Source organism: Fulvia fulva, chromosome 11, assembly GCF_020509005.1.
Source record: "Fulvia fulva chromosome 11, complete sequence".
NCBI lineage: Eukaryota > Fungi > Ascomycota > Dothideomycetes > Mycosphaerellales > Mycosphaerellaceae > Fulvia > Fulvia fulva.
Genome location: NC_063022.1, coordinates 226,158 through 245,879, shown reverse-complemented (window position 1 = coordinate 245,879; position 19,722 = coordinate 226,158). Strand labels below are relative to the sequence as shown.

At 55.0% G+C, this 19,722-nt stretch overlaps 6 protein-coding genes across 6 annotated transcripts; 5 read left to right on the top strand and 1 right to left on the bottom strand.

The window, feature by feature from the left end:
* Positions 1 to 288: 288 nt before the first annotated feature.
* CLAFUR5_12598 (18S rRNA aminocarboxypropyltransferase) lies at positions 289 to 1,545 on the top strand (the record flags this gene model as incomplete). Its single annotated transcript, XM_047911746.1, has 1 exon — positions 289 to 1,545. The coding sequence occupies one exon, from the start codon at positions 289 to 291 to the stop codon at positions 1,543 to 1,545; it is 1,257 nt and encodes a 418-aa protein (XP_047767822.1).
* A 1,288-nt stretch (positions 1,546 to 2,833) lies between these two features.
* CLAFUR5_12597 (uncharacterized protein) lies at positions 2,834 to 3,673 on the top strand (the record flags this gene model as incomplete). Its single annotated transcript, XM_047911745.1, has 2 exons — positions 2,834 to 3,198; positions 3,256 to 3,673. The coding sequence occupies 2 exons, from the start codon at positions 2,834 to 2,836 to the stop codon at positions 3,671 to 3,673; spliced, it is 783 nt and encodes a 260-aa protein (XP_047767823.1).
* A 147-nt stretch (positions 3,674 to 3,820) lies between these two features.
* On the bottom strand, positions 3,821 to 5,783 carry CLAFUR5_12596 (uncharacterized protein; the record flags this gene model as incomplete). Its single annotated transcript, XM_047911744.1, has 3 exons — positions 3,821 to 5,396; positions 5,447 to 5,720; positions 5,774 to 5,783. 3 exons carry the CDS (start codon positions 5,781 to 5,783, stop codon positions 3,821 to 3,823), a joined length of 1,860 nt encoding a protein of 619 aa, XP_047767824.1.
* A 773-nt stretch (positions 5,784 to 6,556) lies between these two features.
* Positions 6,557 to 8,217, top strand: CLAFUR5_12595 (uncharacterized protein; the record flags this gene model as incomplete). Its single annotated transcript, XM_047911743.1, has 2 exons — positions 6,557 to 7,115; positions 7,172 to 8,217. 2 exons carry the CDS (start codon positions 6,557 to 6,559, stop codon positions 8,215 to 8,217), a joined length of 1,605 nt encoding a protein of 534 aa, XP_047767825.1.
* A 578-nt stretch (positions 8,218 to 8,795) lies between these two features.
* CLAFUR5_12594 (uncharacterized protein) lies at positions 8,796 to 12,557 on the top strand (the record flags this gene model as incomplete). The annotated part of the gene is made up of 1 exon (XM_047911742.1): positions 8,796 to 12,557. One exon carries the CDS (start codon positions 8,796 to 8,798, stop codon positions 12,555 to 12,557), a length of 3,762 nt encoding a protein of 1,253 aa, XP_047767826.1.
* Positions 12,558 to 16,649: 4,092 nt separating this feature from the next.
* CLAFUR5_12593 (putative C2H2-type zinc-finger transcription factor orf8) lies at positions 16,650 to 18,149 on the top strand (the record flags this gene model as incomplete). Its single annotated transcript, XM_047911741.1, has 4 exons — positions 16,650 to 17,125; positions 17,183 to 17,244; positions 17,300 to 17,672; positions 17,729 to 18,149. The coding sequence occupies 4 exons, from the start codon at positions 16,650 to 16,652 to the stop codon at positions 18,147 to 18,149; spliced, it is 1,332 nt and encodes a 443-aa protein (XP_047767827.1).
* Positions 18,150 to 19,722: the final 1,573 nt, after the last annotated feature.

The following is a 19,722-nucleotide window of genomic DNA, read 5'->3' as shown; positions in this document are numbered from 1 at the left end:
TTGCTGGACGGATATGATCGCGAGGGTGTTACCGGCAGGTATTGGTGATCTTCATGTGATATGTCGTAAGTGAATGTCAACAATCAAGTTGTCATCAGCATTGGGCAGTGCAGCTGGAGGTCTCAGGTGGGACATTCGCTTGAGCTGCGGCAGTACCCGTCGGCGGCAGTGACGTACCCATGAGCCCTGCGTCAACCATTAAATTGTCCAGACATCACCACTACTCCATTCCGGTCTTCATCGTACACTCTCACCTAGACACACTGCGCACCCCATACAATACTCAAAATGGTCCGCCACAAGAAAGACTTCTCCAGCAAAGGCAAGAAAGGCGCCAACAGGACACAGGCACAACACACCCACCCCGACCGCGAGAATGGCATGGGTGGCAACAAACGACCACCTTTCAAAGCAGCTGCCTGGGACTTAAACCACTGCGATGCCAAGAGATGCTCTGGAAAGAGGCTGATGCGACTGGGTCTGATGAGAGAGCTGCACGTGGGGCAAAAGCATTCCGGTATTGTCGTGTCACCCAAGGCGAAGATCCTGTGTTCACCGGCAGACCGCGAGATCTTGGAGCAGTATGGAGCAGCAGTGGTGGAAGCGAGCTGGAAGAGGATTGAGGAAGTGCCGTTCAGTAAGATTGGTGGACCCAATCCGCGACTCTTGCCATACCTCATTGCTGCGAACCCGACGAATTACGGCAAGCCGTGGAGGTTGAATTGCGTCGAGGCTCTGGCTGCGTGTTTCGCGATATGTGGAAGGTTAGAGTGGGCTGAGGAGATGTTGAGCACTTTCAGTTACGGGCAGAGCTTTCTGGACATCAACGAAGAGGTGTTGGAACGATATGCGGCTTGCAAGGACGAAGAGGAGGTCAAGAAGGCGGAAGAGGATTGGTTAGCGAAGATCGAGAATGAGTGGAAGGAGGATCGTGAGGCAAGAGAAGACAACAAGGATGATGCATGGAGGGGAGGCAACATGAACAGACGGCAGCCGGTCGTGGGCAATGATCTTGAGGGTTCGGATGATGAGGGTGGCAGTGATGAAGAGGATGGCGACAGTGACGCCAGCAGTCTCGGCGGCATACAGCTTGGTGGACCGAAACCTGGTGAGCAGCCAAAGGTGCACGGCAACCCATCTGACGGAGAGAGCGAAGACGACGAGCGAGACCCATACGATCTACCGCCGGACGACGATGACGAAGAAGAAATGGCGTATCTCCGCAGTCGCGTACTGGCATCGAAGCCATTCGCAAACCCCAGCAAACCCTCAGCAACGGAAGAAGATCGAACAGCGCCCGAACGAATATCACGACCCTCAGAGCCTGCAAAGCCACAACTGCCAGAAGATTCAGATGCTGAATCTGGTTCCGATGTTGGTGGTGACGACGACGAATTCGACAACATAATGAACGCTGCACCAGTGACAGATCGAGCCGGCATCACCGCAGCGCAGCGGAAACGAGCGATGGAGAAGGAAGGCAAGCTTAGTGCGACGTTCTCGAGAACTGTTGTGAGTGCGCCTGGGAAGTGGCCGCCGAACTAGCATGTCATAGCAGAGATACCAAACTTGAAGCCTACCCCAGCAGAACGTGAGAGCTTTGTCATGTGCTTCATCGAGGAACGCTCGAAAGCCGACTCAAAAGAACCGAGTTTCCGGGAGTAGCACTCCTTGCGCGCGCAGATGTTATCTCTTTGGTAATGGCCAAAAAGCGACCAAGATGGCGAGGAAGCCGATCTCAGGTGATAATGATGCTGACCGCGGGACTCGAACCCGCATCCCTCACACCGCCGGGAGTTGCCCAGGAAAGTGAGGATCTTGCCGTTGGACCAGATCAGCCATGCGGACGGTGATCTTGGTGCTATGTGTAGGTTGTGTTCGGTGACCATGATGGGATTACGAAGTTTACTGCGATGCCGGAAAGATTCCAGCTTTTGATGCATAGCAGGGTTTTGATCAGGGTACAGAGGATGTAACCCATGCACAACACATGCCTTGCGTCTTTTGACCGAGTGTTGGCGTGAAGTGATGCTTTCGACCAGGCTGGAACGCGGATGTAGGTGTACTGTCTGGACGTTCGAGCTGCGAGTATTGTCTTGCGGGACATTCTGCTTGGAAGAGGACGGTTGCTCAATTTGAATCGGCAGACTTCGCTGCTTCGGAGAGGCGCAGGAGAGATAGAGTGGCACTAGATAAAGCATTTGAAATGTGCCAGCCTTCGACAGTCGCTCATGGTGTAGTGGCAGAGCGCGACTTCGTGTCATTGAGGTTGTGCTTAACAGGCTGTTGGAGAAGTGTATTGACCTGTTCAAGAAGGTCCTTGGTCTTCTGCGACTTCTGTCGTCGCTATATCATGGGTGATTATCCTTTTTGCACTTTCGATCGGACTGAGACTTCGTGCGGCATGGGCGGCGAATTGAGCTTTGATATTGAGTTTAGAATAAGCTGTACTTCGACAGTCGTCCATGGTGTAGTGGTAGGGCGCATGATCCCGAGAATGGTCGTGTGCTGCGCAGGCACGGCATCACCTGGTTCAAATGGTTGACTTTGTCCCAATGGTGATGTGAATCTTTAGTTGGTGAATCATGGGCGACTGTTCTTTTTGCCCTTCAAGTGAACTTCATGAAGTTCGGAGAAGTGTATCGCAAGTGTTACGAAAGCTGGAACATGCTAGCGACACATGCTCACCTCTGCATTCACTTTCGGCAAAAGTGCCCGAACGTTCTAGGATTCTCCACTTCGCTTGCTGAAAGCTCACATAAACCAACTCGGCCACTGTTCACTCCAGCGAGTACATTACTATGCATTAGCCCCATACTGCATCACTCGAATCATGGCGCCCATCAACACCAAGATCACCAACGCCAACGCCAACGCCATGCTCCCAACCCGCGTCTCCGATGCAGGACCGCAACAAGGCCGCCACCACGTCCAAACTCCCGAGCGCTTCGAACATCCGACCACCTCCAGCACCGCACCACCGACCTCCCCACTCTCCTCCATGCCCTACTCCTCACCCCTCAACAACCGCGCCAAAGCATCCACAGACCCAAGCGCCCCACCCCTCTCCTCCTACCTCAACACCACCTCATCCGCCGACACCATCCTCACCCGCGACTGGGACGACATCCGCAACGACGCAATGCTCATCGTAGCGAGTCAATACACCCGTGAAGAAGCCCTTGAGGTTATAAATAAGTTCGTATCAAATACCCCCCTACGGCTCTCAAACCGCCATGCTAATTGCTGGTCTAGATCCCGCGCAGAAATCACCTCTACAACAGGGTTAGACCCACCCCTCCCACCAATAACGACCCGCCAACTCCACCAAAAAGTCTCCACAGCCATCACAATCGTCGCGAATCGGAATAACGTCCAGCGGGAGATTTTCAAGGCTGCGTTTGAGAAGGCGAGGAAGGAGAATGGGTATTACTCGCGTCCTGGTGGGAGGGGGGATGGGCTCGGGTACGGGGATGGAGATGAGGATGTCAAGAGCTCGACGGGAAGGAAGGGAAAGGTGAGGATGAAGGTGAATGAAGCTGGAGGGAGTAATGTGGCGAGGTTTAGGATGGTGGTTGATAGGATGCCGGTGAAGAGGTGGGGGAGGAGGAAGGTTGTTGTGAGGAGTTTTACTGGTGGGGCTTTTGGGGCTGAGGTGTGGGAGGGCGGGTGAGTGAGAGGTCTGGTGCGTTGTGTGCAGTCGGAGGTGCTTCAGTACTCGCTCCGTGAGGCCTGTGGTCATTGCGAGAGGAAGTTATAGGTTCGCGGAAGAAGGTCGTGGAACAATTTCCATTACGATTATCCCACATGCTGGTGACGCTCACCAATGCAATCCCGCCAAAACACTCGTCACCGCCCAAAACACCAACTCCCAACTGATTCCCTCGTCCTTACTCGCAGCATTCGTCTGCCGCGGTGGTGCTGTCGAACTAACGCCAGCATTTCCCGAATCGATGCCTGTATTGATATAATCGCCCACTCCTCTCGTGCCTGTTTCTGTCAGGTTCCCCGCCATCACGGGTGAATATGTCACCGTAACTGTTGCTGTACAGCCCTGCTCTGTCGGCGGGATCGTGATGGGGAGGTATGAGGGCGGCCTTCGTGAGGTTGAATCCACAGCGGCGGGAGGGTAATATGTTACTGCCACACCATTCTCGGTGGCGATGTAGAGGTTTGGGTGGTAGGTCACTGCCGTGCCAGAGATGGTGGCGATGGCTGGGGCGGCGTAGTATGTCATTGTTCTCCCTGATGATGTGTAGATTATTGGTTTGGGGGTGTACGTCGTGCCTTGAGTCGTGATGAGGGGCGGGATGTAGGTGTTTGCGGTGCCGTGCGGGTTTTGATCGAAGGGCGAGGTTCCATAGTGTATCGTGGCGCCGTTCACTGGCGTGTCGCCTTGATCACCAGGATGCTGATTGTTGGACGGCGGCTCATTACCGGGCTGTGAGTTCTGTCCACCACCATCATCAGATGGCTGATCATTATGATGAGGCGCATTCCCCGGCTGCGTCCCTTGTCCACCATCATGACCATGTGGCTGCTCATCGTGGGAAGGTCCATCTCCAGGCTTTGGATGTCCACTATCCGGCGGCGACACCCCTCCCGTCGGCCCAGAATACGGCGGCTTCGTGACCGGAGGATTAACCACACTCTCCCCCTGCGTCTCCCTCGAAGGAGGCCCTCCCCCGGCAGTCGGCAACCTCAATCGATTCGTTCCCGTCTCCGTCAAAATAGAAAGTCCAGAAGTTTTACTGACCACCGACGACGAATACGGCGCAGGAGGCGGAACAGGGGGTTTCTGTGTCGCAGTAACCGTCGCAGTCGATGGATTCTGCGATTTTGGCGGATAGGGCCCTGGGGGCGGGTTATACACCGGGACTGTGCACATTGACGTCTGAGTTCCGTTCCTGGTGGTCGTGGCGCAGGATGAGGTTGCGGAGGAGGTTTGTGATGAAATTGTTGTGACATATGTACAAACAATAGGCGACGCCGACGGATATGTCGTTGGCGAGCACGTCTCGAGCGTGCTGCCGTTCATTTGCTCGCGGACTGTGCTGAGGCCATCGAGGTACTGTATGACTTGGGACGGAAGCACACCGTAAGTGAGCTGGGATTCGGCTCCTGAGGTTGTCGTAATAGGTATTATGAAGGATGAGGGGTCGACTGTAGCAGGCAGCGTTATACTTTTGGTATCTGTCACGCCGATACAAGTCTTGTTGCTGAAGCTTCCTGGCCTGCTTCCTGCCGAAGGTGCTGTGCTCGGATAATATTGGTACGGCAGGACACGGCTCGTCGATGTCTTGACAACTGCATCTCGTCTGTTGTATGGAGCGATTGTATGCGCTGGGGCTGCCCCGGAGAAGTTCGCGAATGATGCATAGGTCGTGCCTGATGTGCTTAAATATTGTCAGCTCTGTGGTTTGACGCCTCTCCAATTTGCACCTACAGTGTCACGCCATCGACCTCCCACGTCAAGTCCGCGCCAAAGGTCGGTATAGGCTTGCCATCCTCAGACAATGTCACTGTGATCGAGTCTGTTTCGTACGAGACGAAGGTACTGCTGCCCGGATAGCCTGTGTAGACGGGATACACTGTCACTGTCACCGTGCTTGTGAGAGTGTACGGGAACGAGAGGAGTGATGTCCTTCCGCCAAAGAAGCACGGCGCGCACGGTGTGGAAGCTGTGATGCTGGCACAGTCAGGTAAAGAGAGACTGGAGTCTGTAGTCTGGTCAGTCAACAGCAGATGGTATGGGGATGCAGATCAAACATACTGTAGGCCATGGCAGGATCCTCTTCACACCCATGAAACGACGGAAACGACTGAGGTGGGTGCGAGAGAGGCCTAGAATGCGTTGCAATATAGCTTCACGAAAGACTGCCAGCGAACATTGGCTCAAGCAGAGTCGCGATCTTCCTCCTGTCACCTGTGAGTGTCAAGCCTCAGTAGTGGCGGAGCGGCGGAGTGTGTCGTGCATGAGTACCTTTTCGTGAAGTGTGACGTCGCTTGCGCCTGTTGTAGTACATGCTGCGATTCTCGCAGTTCGGCGCACTGGACTGGTAGAACTTGTCCGCATTTAGAACCCGTATGCTTCAGCGGTCGTACTGGTTTCCTGGCAGGATTCGGGGCTGAATATTGCAGCGAATGAACGCGCAAAGTTGCGCTCCTTCAAAACTCAGCTGGTAGGAGGGCTGTACTAACAATCCTGTTACTAATGTGTACTGCACGCTACAGCACCTCAGCTGCGTTCGTCGCAAGGGGTGATCCAGGTTGGCGGCCTTTGGTTGGTGCTGTTCTGTGGTGAATTGTATGGTGCTCGGAATCTGGCCGAAAGTGCGAACGCGAAAGTTGATCGGGATGTACGAATTCTGCATCGCGAGGATCAATCCTCATGCACAGGCTCGTACTTGGCAAATTATGGCTTCAACTCTGACCACCGGCAGTCGTGCAGATAGTCTGTTCCTGGTGGAATGTGACGTGCCGTTCCTGTCGTTCTGTCGAGAATCAACAGCCCGTTTCTACAACATGCACATCGTGTCTTGACGTCCACCTTTCTATGGCGAGCTCGCCTGTCCCGCTGGTCATCCAGCCGACCTTCAACTGGGCTGGCAACGATGGGAACTGGTCCACCTTCCAGATCAATGTCGGCACTCCTCCACAGAGTTTCGATGTGTTCCCTTCGGCGACAGGTGGAGAGGCATGGGTGATATCGCCAGACTTTTGCACACGCTTCGCTTTTGAAGGATGTGCGGCATCGCGAGGAGTCCAGCTCATCAACGGGTCACAATCTGCCGGCTTTCAGTCAAATGCATCAGACACCTGGGATGGCGTGGGAATTTACGGCCTCACAACAGCGCAAAACCTCTTCGGAGCTGTCAACGGCTCGTATGGATTGGACAGTGTTTCCCTAGGCGACAGCACATCGGACGCACTATCTGGTCAACTCGTAGCACAAGTCGCGAATGAAAGTTTCTGGCTGGGCAGTCTTCCGCTGGGTGCCCAGTCAAGTGAGTTCGACGTCGAAAGAGCGAATGTGCCGAGTTTGTTATCATCCTTGAAGACGGCGAATAGGACTCCGAGCCTGTCGTATGGTTACAGCGCAGGCGCATACTATCGTAAGTCGTGTTGGGTGGACGTGCCCTGAGAACAGATCAGCTAAACAAACGTGAAGATTCCGCAGCCGGCGGCTTGGTCCTCGGTGGCTACGATGCGGCGGCGTTTGAGCCCAACAACCTGTCTTTCAGTATCGATATGAATACGTCCTGGCCTCTCACTGTCAACCTCCGAAGTATGATCGCAACGAGAAGCTTGGTGGGCACACAAGCAATGCCTTTGGGCGACAGCGGGCTGGAGATGTCTATTGATTCAAGCGTCGCCCAGATGTGGCTACCGGCCACTGTTTGCGATCAGCTGGCAGACATCTTTGGGCTAGCGTACGATGCTGAAACAGGCCTGTATCTGGTCAACTCGACGATGCACTCGCAGCTGATCAACCTGAATCCTGAGGTGACCTTGACACTCGCAACAACTAGCGGCTCCAGTGATACTGTCGACATCGTGCTGCCGTACGCTGCTTTCGACCAGCAGGCTGGGCCTCCGATTTACTCGAACGAAACGATGTACTTCCCCATTCGAAGAGCTGCGGATGAGTCACAATTCGTACTGGGGCGAACAGTGCTGCAAGAGGCGTATTTGATAGTCGACTGGGAGAGACAGAACTTCACAGTCGCGCAGTCCACGCACCAGAATGGCGTGTCAAGTGGAAACATAGTCCCGATACAGCCGCCGGAGCCAGAGTCAAGTTCGTCCGGTCTCTGGGCCGGAGCAACAGCAGGTATTGTGGTGGGCGTAGTGGTCGGTCTGGCCGTCGTACTTGCCGGGATATGGTTCCTCTGGTGGCGCAAGAGGAGGTCTCAGCGGAAGGTCAATGAGATGCCAGTGGTGGAACATTATCAGCCAGAGAAAGATGATCTAGCCGGAGCCGCGACATCTGAGCTGCCGTCCGAGGAGCGGAAAGAGATGCCAGGGGACGATTCCAGGACAGAAGTTGATGGCGTTTCATCGAATAAAGGCCACCACGAGCTGTTGAGTCCGATGGACACGCCTCAGCTCATGTCCAGTCCGGTGTACGAGATGGAGGGAGACACTGGTAGACAGGAGCTGGATGGAACGTTAGCAGATCGGGACAAGGCCAGGCTATACACGCATGGCATGTAGGTAGCATAAGAAGAGCTGTCATCTCCACAATGCCCTCAATTTGACCCGTTCAAAGCCTCAACGCGTCGCCTCAGACACTCGGTGGCGGTGTGGCTGATGGTGTGGTTGTTTAGCTGTCATCCGATGTCGTTGTCGCGTAGTGAAGCGTGAGATGGACGCGTCGAAAGTGATGACTTCACGATTGCCAAGTGGTGTATGGTATACCGTATAGCCTATAGGCTTAAGACGGGCTCAGGCGGCAGGCGGCAGGCGGCAGGCGGCAGAGCAAGGTGGGGCGCCCGTGTCAATCTCGTGAGCCAGATCTTCTACACCGACCACGACAGCTTTGAACATAGCTCGATAACGCCGTCGAGGTCAGGCTGCAAGGGACGGCATCACGAGTCCCTTTGTGTATCTTCACCTTCACATGACAATCCGAATCCTCATCTGACCGACTCACTCACTTCACGCATCACGCATCACGCACAGGCAGCGGAGCCACGGCCGACACGCCATGTCAAATTGAAGGAAAGGTTGCAGTGGCACACCGCCTAAGTTACCCTGGAGAAGGAACTTCTGCACATCACTGCACTGCCAAGATGGAAGGCAACACCAACGGCGCGTATGACACGTCTTCCACCGGCCTCGAACACATCTCCAACGCCCTCAACGCCACCCTCAACCCCCGCGTGCCAAACACCATACGCCAACAAGCCCTCCAACATCTCGAAGCCGTCAAGAACCAGCCAGATGCACCGCAATATGGCTTCACCCTCGCCGACGACTGGAAGCAGAACGATGCCGTGAGGTACTATGGCCTGCAGCTGCTCGAATATGCTGTCAGGTATCGATGGAGTGAGTACACAGAAGACCAGACGGCACAGCTGCGGACATGGATAAAACAGCTGGCTGGGGGTCTACGTCAGCAGGACGCCCTGTTCATCAGGAACAAAGTCGCTCAGCTGTGGGTGGAGGTGGCCAAACGATGCTGGGGTGGCGATGACTGGATGGACATGGACGCTCTGCTGGTAAACCTCTGGGACAAGCCCATCGAAGAGAAGGGCACTGTGAATAAGATCCTGGTGCTCAGCATCCTCGAGACGCTCAGTGAAGACATCATCAACAACGAGGATGCCGTGGCAGGTCTGCGGCTGGACGTGCTGGGCACCGCCTTGAACGAGATCATGATCCCGACAGCACTATACAAACATCATGCCTCTAGCAGAGCTGGAAGGCAAGAAGTCAGGTGTGGCGAGGAAGGATGGTTCAACAGAGTATGCTCGTTCTTCGCCGCATGTGTCAAAGAGGCGAGATTGGGCAATGATGCGCAACAAGCACAGAGCATGGAGACATGTGCGATCAAAGCACTGAATTCCTTGAGGCCCACCATGATATGGATCAGCATGAAGGCAGCCGACGAGGTCAACTGTGTTGACTGTCTGTACCTGCCCTTCCACACCAACAACGTCCAACTTCAGACCGCTGCTGTGGAGGTGCTGTATGCTCTGCTGGGCAGATCGTTCAACCCGCACTTTCAGGATGTCTGGACCAGCCTTCTGCGACAAGCAATGCGCCCAGATCGTATCGCACTCATTCGTCAAACTTTCGAGGCGACCATGGTAGGACCTGGCGAAGACGACGAAAAGTACACACTGCACAAGAAGATGGCAGAGCTACTGTCCGTTCTTGCAGATGCCATCTCCCAGCATAGGGAGCTTGCAGACAGCTCCGTTGATCTGCCAACCCTATTTGACCTCCTACTGACAGTCACACAGCACAAAAGCTTGACGGTCTCGATACCTGTGCTTCACAGCTGGACCAAGCTTCTCAGTGTGCAGGAAGACCGCATAGTCGATCTTGTGCTCAACGCACTGCCAACGCTTCTGCAAGTTTGCAGCGAGCGGCTGTTGCGTTACGAGGCTTTGCCCGATGATGTCGATGAATGTGCTCAGTACCTGGCTGAGGACTTCGATACCATCCCAGAGCGACATGCCTTTCTCGGCAACTATCGTCGTTACTGCTCTACAGTGATACAGTCCATTGCTCGTTTCAAGCCTATTGATGCGCTATCGATCGTGCTCCAGGGACTACAATCACTGCTCGAGAATGGTCCGTACACTACCGGTCGAGGGTTTGTTAGCACAAACTATACCAAGTCATCTCTTCCAGTCCTACAATTCGATGCTCAGTACAACGTTGTGTCGGGTGCGCTCAAAGGCTATTCGGCATGGATGAGCGACGTCGCAGACATCACACCAGAACAGGAACTCTACAGCAGAGTGCAGAAAGATCTGCAGCACGCTTCAGAGTCTCTTCAACAATGGTGCCATGGCATGACGAATGTCCATTGTGATGATCCTGGGGTGGCGGAGCAAGTGTTGCAGGCATTCGTGCTGGTCTTGCGGACCCTGAAACATCCACCAGCAAGCTTCGTACTTAGCACCGTTCAGCACATGCTCACAATGCGACTGTATGACAACCCCGCCCACCAGCAGTACTCCGACTCAATCAAGGCGTTCGAGGCTCTACGCGTAGTAGAGCTACAGAAGCTTGCTCTCGTCTTTCCCAACGCACTTCTCGAAGTCTACAACGATCTTGAACCGCGAATAGGCGTTCTTGCGGAAAAGCACGCTGACGATCAACGACTACTATGGGGCTACAAGGCCTTCTTGTTCATGGTCCTTCATCGAGCCACCGGCATCGACAACCAGGTACGGATGAGCAAGCTGCAGCAGATGCTGAGGCCCACCTACGATGCGTGGGCAGATCCCAACCTAGGTACATCGGTCAGCAGCCTGCAAGACTTCTGTCAATCCATCGCCATGAATGATCTGCCCGAGTTCTACAGGACGTATGGCTTTGATCGGATCTTGGACTGGTCAGCACAGATGCTCGATCAGAACGGACAAGCTCGGCAGAACGAGATCAAGGAGAAGAGCGATCGTCTCCCTCTGAGGATGACGAAGTCGATGCTGTCTGCGACGACCGAGAAGCTCAAGACCGGCTCCGATGAATACGAGAATGCCTGCGCTCTGTGGGGCGAATTGATACCCATGATTCTACCTAATCTGCTGAGAATGCTTCAGCATGCCGTCGCGTTCCACAACATGTCGAACTGGTCGCAGCTTCCTCAAGAGCTTCAGATGGTCATCAAGAGAACGATGCAAGATAGGTTTTGGCAGTCCGGAATCTCGAATGAGACCAAAGAGGAGTTCTACAACCGCATCTCTGGGTCAAAGACATCCTATGAAGGGTTCGCAAGCACAGTCCGCGGAACCATGCGCAACGTACGAGAGCAAGGATACCACATCATCTACCTTATGACCAAATTTGACGAGCAGTTCTATGGCCTGGCAGAGCTAGCGCAGCCTTTGGCGGACGCTATATTCGATGATGCAGGGAGTCTGACTGCGAATCACTTGCATCCCATCATCAATCTGACTACCGGTCTCGTGCAGCGATGCCCACCACACTACAGAAGCCAATTTCTGCCTCCAATACTGCGCAAACTCTTCGTCACACTCGATGCCAAGATCTCTGCCGAATGGGAATCCCTTGGCCAAGCCGCGGAACAAAATAAACACGAAGTCGACGAGCTCAGTGACGAGATGCGTACTGAGAGCGTACTACGCCAGCTTACCTTCAGCATGGTCTCCTTCGTGCCATTCCTACTCGAATACGACCGCCAACCACAAACCAACGGCCACGCCAACGGTCACAATCACAGCCAGGCCAAACCCCTCCTCAGCGACCTTGTCCTCTCCGACGCCAGTGTCCTCGAACCCCTCATCCTCTTCTGCACCCACGCCCTCCGCATGCGTGACGGTCGTTGCTGCAGCACAATCTGCAAAGTCTTCCGAGGCATTGTCCCAATGTTCGCATCGACCTCTGGCTCAGGAAGCGTTTCTGCCGAAACCGCCGCGCAAGTCCGAGAGTTCATCTGCACGGAAGTCCTGAAAGCCTGCATCACGAGCTTGAACGAGCCATACTTCGCCGACCTGCAAAAGGACCTCGCCGCCTTGATCGCGCAAATCCTCCTCCTCTACGGAGGCAAGACTCCAACACCACGGGACATCCTCTTGAGCTTACCTGACATTACTGCGAACAAAGTTGATCGGGCTATGGCGAGGATCAACAAGACGCAGAACGAGCGTCAGCAGAGAGCGCTTGTGCTGGAGTTGCTGGAGGGTGTTAGGGGCGTGAGTATCTATGAGCAAGGCAAGGTGAAGCAGAACGGTGCGAGTGCGGCGAAGAAGAAGGTGGGGATCAATGAGAGATACATGGAAGTCGAACAGGGGCCGAAGGTTGTGCAGGGCGAGGAGCAGGGGCTTGAGAGCATGGCGGCGATGTTTGGGGATTGACGTGAAGGAGTATCAAAGCCCGGAGAAAGGGAAAAGTCGAATGGAAGGATGTTTGAGGGTGCGGTGTTCTGCTAACGATACCCCATTGGTGCGATGTGACGCATTGCATTGCATTGCGCTGCACACTTGCTTGTACTTGTAGCGAGACTGCGTAATGTTCTTGATACATCCACAGAGATCAGTCGTGCAGGTCTTGCTCATGCTCCACCTGATACAAAAGCTTCTGCGAAAAAGTCAACCTGATGCGCTCCTGCTCCACACGTCTGGCAAATGGCCAAGGTCGCGATGCTGCTGTGTATGCCCGTAGTATACAGTACTCACCACACATACCCCCTGACTTGAACGTCGCGAGAATGTGTCTGGCGAACCTCAAATCCTTTGACGACCGTGGAGCATTCTCGTTCCATGACCCATCCATCGTGTATGGTCTTGAGACACGCTGGATCCGTTGCTTCGCTCGCTAGATGTTATGTCAGGAGGCAGTCAATGAGATGTGAAGGAAGAGTCGATATGGCTTAGGGTTGAGGTAGCGTGCGGGAACGGACACCGCTGCTTCAAATTCTCGCGAGTCTCTCGGATTGTTATGGATGTTGAATCTGGTGTTGGTCTGAGCATGAAGCTCTCAGACTCGGGGATAGGTCGCGGTGGCGGTCTGGCAAGAGGACCCGCGTCCAGGAGAAGGAGGCAGTGCTGGATTCTTTGGAACGTGGTTGAGTCGGGTTGTGTAACCGCGAAGCGAGGCGCGAGGATGGTGGTCTGGTGGGGTTGGGGAGTAGGAGCATGTCGATGTCGATGTTCCCTCTTACTGGGGTTTGCTCTAGTATTGGGAGGATCTGACTCTGACGAGATGGTTCCGGGTCTTGTTGTGGTGTCTACAGAATCCCATCAAGCGCTATCTAGTGCTGAATGCACGAAAGTCCACGTTGATTCAAGAGCTCTTCAGGCAGCGGTGGTCCACATGGCATTGCTGTTGCCTGCATGTGCTGCTATGCTTCGTGACCGCCCTCATTCATCCAGGCAGGACCTCGAGGCGGGTTTTTCGTGATGGTTTAAGCAGAGACGTGCCCCTTCCGCAGTTCGGACTGGCCGATGTGTTCAGCCTATGATGAGGAATGATAGGGCATGTAGAGACAGGTTAGTGACGATCTTGCCTGGATGTGTAGAAAGGCCATGTTCCAGAGACAACGTGGCTGTACGAGAATAGGCACGCTTCGTACAACGAGCGGCATGATCGCTGTTCTGTGGCTCACAGTCATTGTCGAGCTCGATTGCAATGATCTACATGGAACGGATCAGTTACTGATGAAAGGCCTCAATGGGTAGTTTCATGGACTCGTGCTTGATGGTCGTGGAGATGAGACTGCAGACCAGCTTCTCAAGTACAGCATCCCCGATCGTGAAAGTATGAGCGACAGGAGTGTACAACAGCATCGGCATCTTACCGACGGCTACCACCGGAACGACGGAGACTGTAAACCTGTACACCGTAGACGGCATGCGGAGTTTCGATCCAGTCCGGCGCCGGCGATACTGTAGTGGCAGGCCTCACACCTCGGAGCTAGGCGCAGCTTTCCTCCAACAGTAACTCCGACATGTCGATCGAATCGCGAGCATCGCAACTCGAAAGTGGTATTTCTGGGTGACGATGTGCTGCCAGCCAGTCGCAATAAGCGGCGCAAATGTTGCCCGTGGTGCTTATTAAAGCTTCCGGTGCGCTGGAGTACCAGGCTCAAAGTTCAGACATGTGAGTTAGGGCAGCATTCGTTTGGAGAAGTGCAGGTGGTTGGTGATTCTGCTGCTTCGCCTCGATACCGGTGTCGAATTCTTCTTGAGACATGATATAGCAGGCATAGCAAGCGGTCGAGTACACCGCTGGGAGTGGTAGGGCTGATGGGAATTTGTATGCTGAGAGTGCTCGATGCAGCGGTGTGTGGTGAAGTCGTACAGAGCTGTGTCCTGCCGGGTTTCTAGATTGGGCATGCGGGCTTGTGGGCGACGATCTCTTGCTGAGTGATGTGACAGGGCACGTGCAGGGCGAGCTACGGCTAGAAATCAAGATTGCGGGGACAGCCACGGGTCGTGCTGCCGTGTGCCACGCCGCTGGAAGTGTATCCAATGTTTGATGGCTCGCCGCGTGCGCGGGAAGAATGTTCCAGTGTCTGCTGGTTAGCAGTTTGCTGTACGATGAGCAGATTGATGACGTTTCAGGTCGCGAATGCGTTGATGAAAGGCCATTTGTCGCGTGGGACGGTATGTACGCTCTTGCAGTCCGATACGAATACAGGAGACAGGCATGCCCGGCGGTCGCATTCAGCCCAGTGGAGCAGCTGCAGACAGTGCTGTAGTTCTAAAGCAGTGGACACTGCACCTCAGCCTCACAGCGTGACTCTGGCAGTTTGCTGTGACGCTTGCCTGGAAGCAGAAAGCGATCGGCTCCTACAGCCAAGGCGTGCAAGGGAGCATTTGAGCTCGCAGTGCATGCCTCCTGCGGCCCTTGCACGCCTTGCTCCTCGGTTACCGGCGAACACAAGGCGCGGCGAGGTGTGCACCTATGTCAGACGTTGGCACTTGGGCAGTAAGCTTACTCGTCCGTCTGCCGTGCCAGCAGGCATCGCAGCATCAGACCTCCGGAGGCATAGCGCCACAGCCACGAGATGACCGAATCGCAGTGTTGCAGTATGCGATACCCGCGGCTGCTGGCTGTTGGTGGCGTGCATGACGAAGGTGCCAGTAGTCGTCCCATTGAACTACTTTCCTGAGCTCGCCGGTACCGAGCGCGAGCTCCGGCGCTGCTGCTGTCAAGGCGGATATCCGGTCACGTTCCAGGTCGGGCGGAGTGGAACATCACCAAGTGATTCCGGTGAGTGAAGTGCGCGGGCAGCGACGGGTCCACTCGCAATCAATCTGTCTCCATGCAGCATCGCGGGTCTTGGCTGGGTGGCCGGTCGGCGGGTCGTGGACTCGTGGCCATATGGAGAGCTAAAGTTAGGCGTGAGTCGGTCGCACAGGCTACAGCAGCACGAGACGACGACGGGCCCGAATTGCGACTGAGGGCTGGCTTTTTCGCGTGAGCACGTTGGCACGCTGGACACGCTACTGTTTTGTCTGTCTACTGGCAGACTGCACGGAGAGCAGACCGTTTGGTGGTGGCGTGCACTGCGGAACCGTCCTGTCTCCCCGTCTCGCATCATTCACACCTGTGCACGCCTAGAAGCCACTCCCGACCGCCGCCTCTCACCACTGACCAGGCCTCACCACTGTGCTGCCCCTCGGCCGTGCCTGACAGGCATATTCCCGATCAATGGGTCTGCTAGCACTTCCACCTACCAGCCAATCTCCACTCTGCATTGCGGGCTCAGATATCCATGCCCATCAGTGGTATTTGGCAGTAGTAACATACTCCTCACCGCAGACCCGTGCTATCTCGCCGGCCGACATTCGCCTGGCCCCGCGCAGAGATGCGATTGGCCGCTGAGCCTTGCAATATGCAGCAGCCCGCTCGTTCATCATCATGCAAGACGTCGCGCTCGCACTGGATCGCCATGTGCGATGACCAAGCTGTACCGCAGACGTACGCCCACCACCGCGACTCACAACTCACCGACGCGCATGGTGACAATGATTGTGCATGCGCGCGTGGAGCTTGTGCACGGCTGCCACTACAAAGTATGCATCATGCATCTGAGGAGCACCAAGCACAAGCTCTCGCGCCTTTCCCACGAGTCTAAACGCAACGGCGCTCGGAGCCCTGAATGGCACGCTGTCTCGCTGTAGCCTGTGCGCTGAAGAGTGGCAGCCGGGGTCCGCATCCTTCGTCTAAACCAAGCACCCAGCCGCTAGTACGCTCGCAGGCAGTCGCTGTTGGTTCACAGGTGTACCTTTATAATCACATCTACAGCCCCAAGGCGCAGGCGAGCGGTGCTAAAAGCGATCAGACTCTCAAACGTCAACTGAGCCCTAGCCATATGCTTCAGCAGGAACTCCATCACTGCCCGTGTATACCACTTCTCTAATCCCGACTTGCCATGCGACGTGACTACAAGTAGTCGACTCCCGTCCTTCCTCCCGGTTCGCCTACCTCGATCCATCCCAATGACCTCTGTGATCACAATGGACTCACCATCTTTCCAGTCACTCGCCCACCAACCAAGGGTGCGCGCCCACTCCACCTTTGCGGCACAGTCATCCATCAACAAGCACGGCGCCATCAGCAAACGCTCTCACCTCGACGGCCGCGATCGATCCATATCGGCCTCCCAGGCTGACAGACTCTTCCACTTCGCCGCCGAGCAGAGCACCACTCAGGCCGACATCGACCAAGGCACCATCAACCCATCATCGACATTAGGCATCCAGTGGCTTACACCTCAACACTCACCTGAACCCCAAGGCTCCGAGACCGAACACCCGATTCAGCCGTACCCGCAGTGGACGGCACCGACTCCTCCTAGATCCGACTCTGGTGTACCTTCAGTCTCTGTCGACTTCAACGACCTTCCCGTGGCTACTGGCATCAGTATCTCACCCGAGTTCGCGTTTGAGCAGCCAACTGCGCAAGCGGAGATGAGGTATGCTACTTACTTTCCGAACGAGACTAGCGCACAGCATGCTTACCATCTCTGCAGCTCGTTAGGGTTCTTGCTTCCAACGCAATACGGATCAGGCCCAGGAGAATCTGACCCTGCCAGTATGTATCTCTCCTCTTCCTCTCCCCCACAAACTTGCAAGCTGACACAGCCCAGGCTACACGATGGATCAAAACTACATCCCTCCCATGCGCATGTCGCAACCAGCTACAACCAGCGGTACTACTGCCTACGCGCAAACAGTCTCATCCAGCCCATCACATTACCAGCAGAGCAGCAGGACGCCTGATCTATCATCCAGTCGCCGTCACTCTGAGATGCCCGCATCCAGTGCAGGCCAAGCTTACGACCAAAGTTACCGCCGAATAAGCAGTCCATATGACAACATGTCAAGTGGTGCCTACTCAATGCCCCAAACTCAAAACATCCCATCCATCAGCGGCATCACCCAAAGCCCACTCCCCTCACCAGGCATGTCCCACACCTCAGGAACCCCATCAATGCCGCAATACAACAGCAGCATGTCAAGGTTCGTCGCTTCCTATGATCCATCCTTACCCGCACATACTAACCAACCCTCCACAGATCCCCAAACATGTACGACAGCACCATATACTCCCACCAACCCGCCTACACCACAGCCCCAACCGCCACCCAGCTCTACGCCTCCTCCCAGCAACAACAACCCATACCCTACCCCCCACCACCACCACCACCACCCTACAGCGCCTCCAACGCAGCGCTCGCAAAGCCACCAAGCAGCAGCGACTCCTCCATCCGCGTCCTGAACCAACGGCCCAAACCCCAATGCTGGGAACACGGCTGTAACGGTCGCCAGTTCTCCACGTTTAGCAATCTCCTACGACATCAGAGGGAGAAGTCTGGCACGTCGGCGAAATCTTACTGCCCGAAGTGTGGGGCCGAGTTTACGAGGACGACGGCGAGGAATGGTCATTTGGCGCATGATAAGTGCACGAAGCAGCGGCAGGTGGGGGAGGGGAAGTGAGGGGTTTGTTTTCATGAGGATGGATGGGAGATGGGGAGGGGGGGGGGTTTATGATGATGATGATGATGATGATGATGATGATGATGATGATGATGATGATTGTACAGCAAGATGTATATATTTTTTTCCTTGAGGATTTGTTTGTGAGGGTGGAATAGAATGGACGGTAGATACCCGTCTCGCAGCGCAGAGCAGAGCAGAGCAGAGTAGAGCAGAGCAGAGCAGCTTCATGTGGACATCGACAGGGAGGATGAGGAATCAGGATTCAGGATTCAGGTTTAGAGACAGAGGCTCGACTAGGCAGCAACGCGATGTGCGATGTGCGATGCGCACGGAAAGGAAGGCAAGGCAAGGCACGAAGGGTACGAAGGGCACTCAAACCACGTTTTTCTTCTCGCCGCACTCGCACGCGCGCGTGCGCGGGTTGGTGAGCGTTGGAGACAATGATCATCATTCATCAAAAGCCACCACTATGTGAACTCAAAGCTCCAAACAAAAACTCTATTGATGATTGCTTGCCCACTTCGCCTATTTTTCTTCTCTCGTGGCGCGGGCAACCACCAACCCGAAGCCGTGCACAGATGCGAGCGAAAGTCTGGCACGGCCGAGGAAGAGGGCACTGCTGAGGGCTCGACGATCTTTGTCTGCATGCGGAATGCTGTGCGCGCTGGCTGTGTCTCGTCAGACTCGTGAGTGATCGGAGGGTGGATTGTGGATGACTGTGATGGGTTGAGTGGCATCCGGATGGACGGTAGTGTGAGTGAGCGTTGTGGTCGTATTGTTCATACCACCCTGGCCCGCGGTCTCCATAATGGCATTGCTGACATAAGGATATAAGGCGAAGCGATGGCTGAGAGAGTGCTGGGATTGTTGTACTGTAGGGTGTTTCGTTGACGAGCTCCACGTGTGGTGGAGCTGTGGACAGTGGGACACATGGGCAGCGTCCGGTCCCGGAAGAATGGTGTGAAGTCTAGCCGCGTACAGCCGCGTTTGTTTCGCAGGTTCATGGACGGGGTGTGATTGGGTGCGAAGGACAATGTTGCCGTGAGGTGCAGATTTTGGCTATCGGTGCTGAGCCGCAATAAAAGTGTGACTGGGGCCAATAGTGTAGAGAACAGTAGTATTGGTTTCTGGTTCTGGGCATGGTTGCGATGCGCGGGTGTCATTATGCCTGCAACGCTAGTACTGTAGTCTGTAGTCATACGGTGAAATTCTGCCGCACGGCTGAGTGATGAGTGATGTCTGAGGCCTGCTGATATCAGGCGAGAATATGGGTAGTAGTTCCTGCAGTACCTACCTGTCAACATACCTCTCGCACCAGATCAGATCTCAGACTGCCGGATCTGCAGGAGTACGGTGGGAGGAGTGTTGCCGCTGTTGCACGCTCGCCTTGCCATGTGCGTGGGAGCGAGGATTGCGGGTGGGCCGAGCGCGTCATGCATGATACCCTGCGTGCCTGCTTTTGCGGCATTCCGGTCCTGGTCATGATCGCTTGCAAGCTGTCGGCTCGTTAGTCCGTCCCAGAGCCACAGTAAGATGGCGGGCTGACATGTCCGTCTTGCGTCTCCACTTG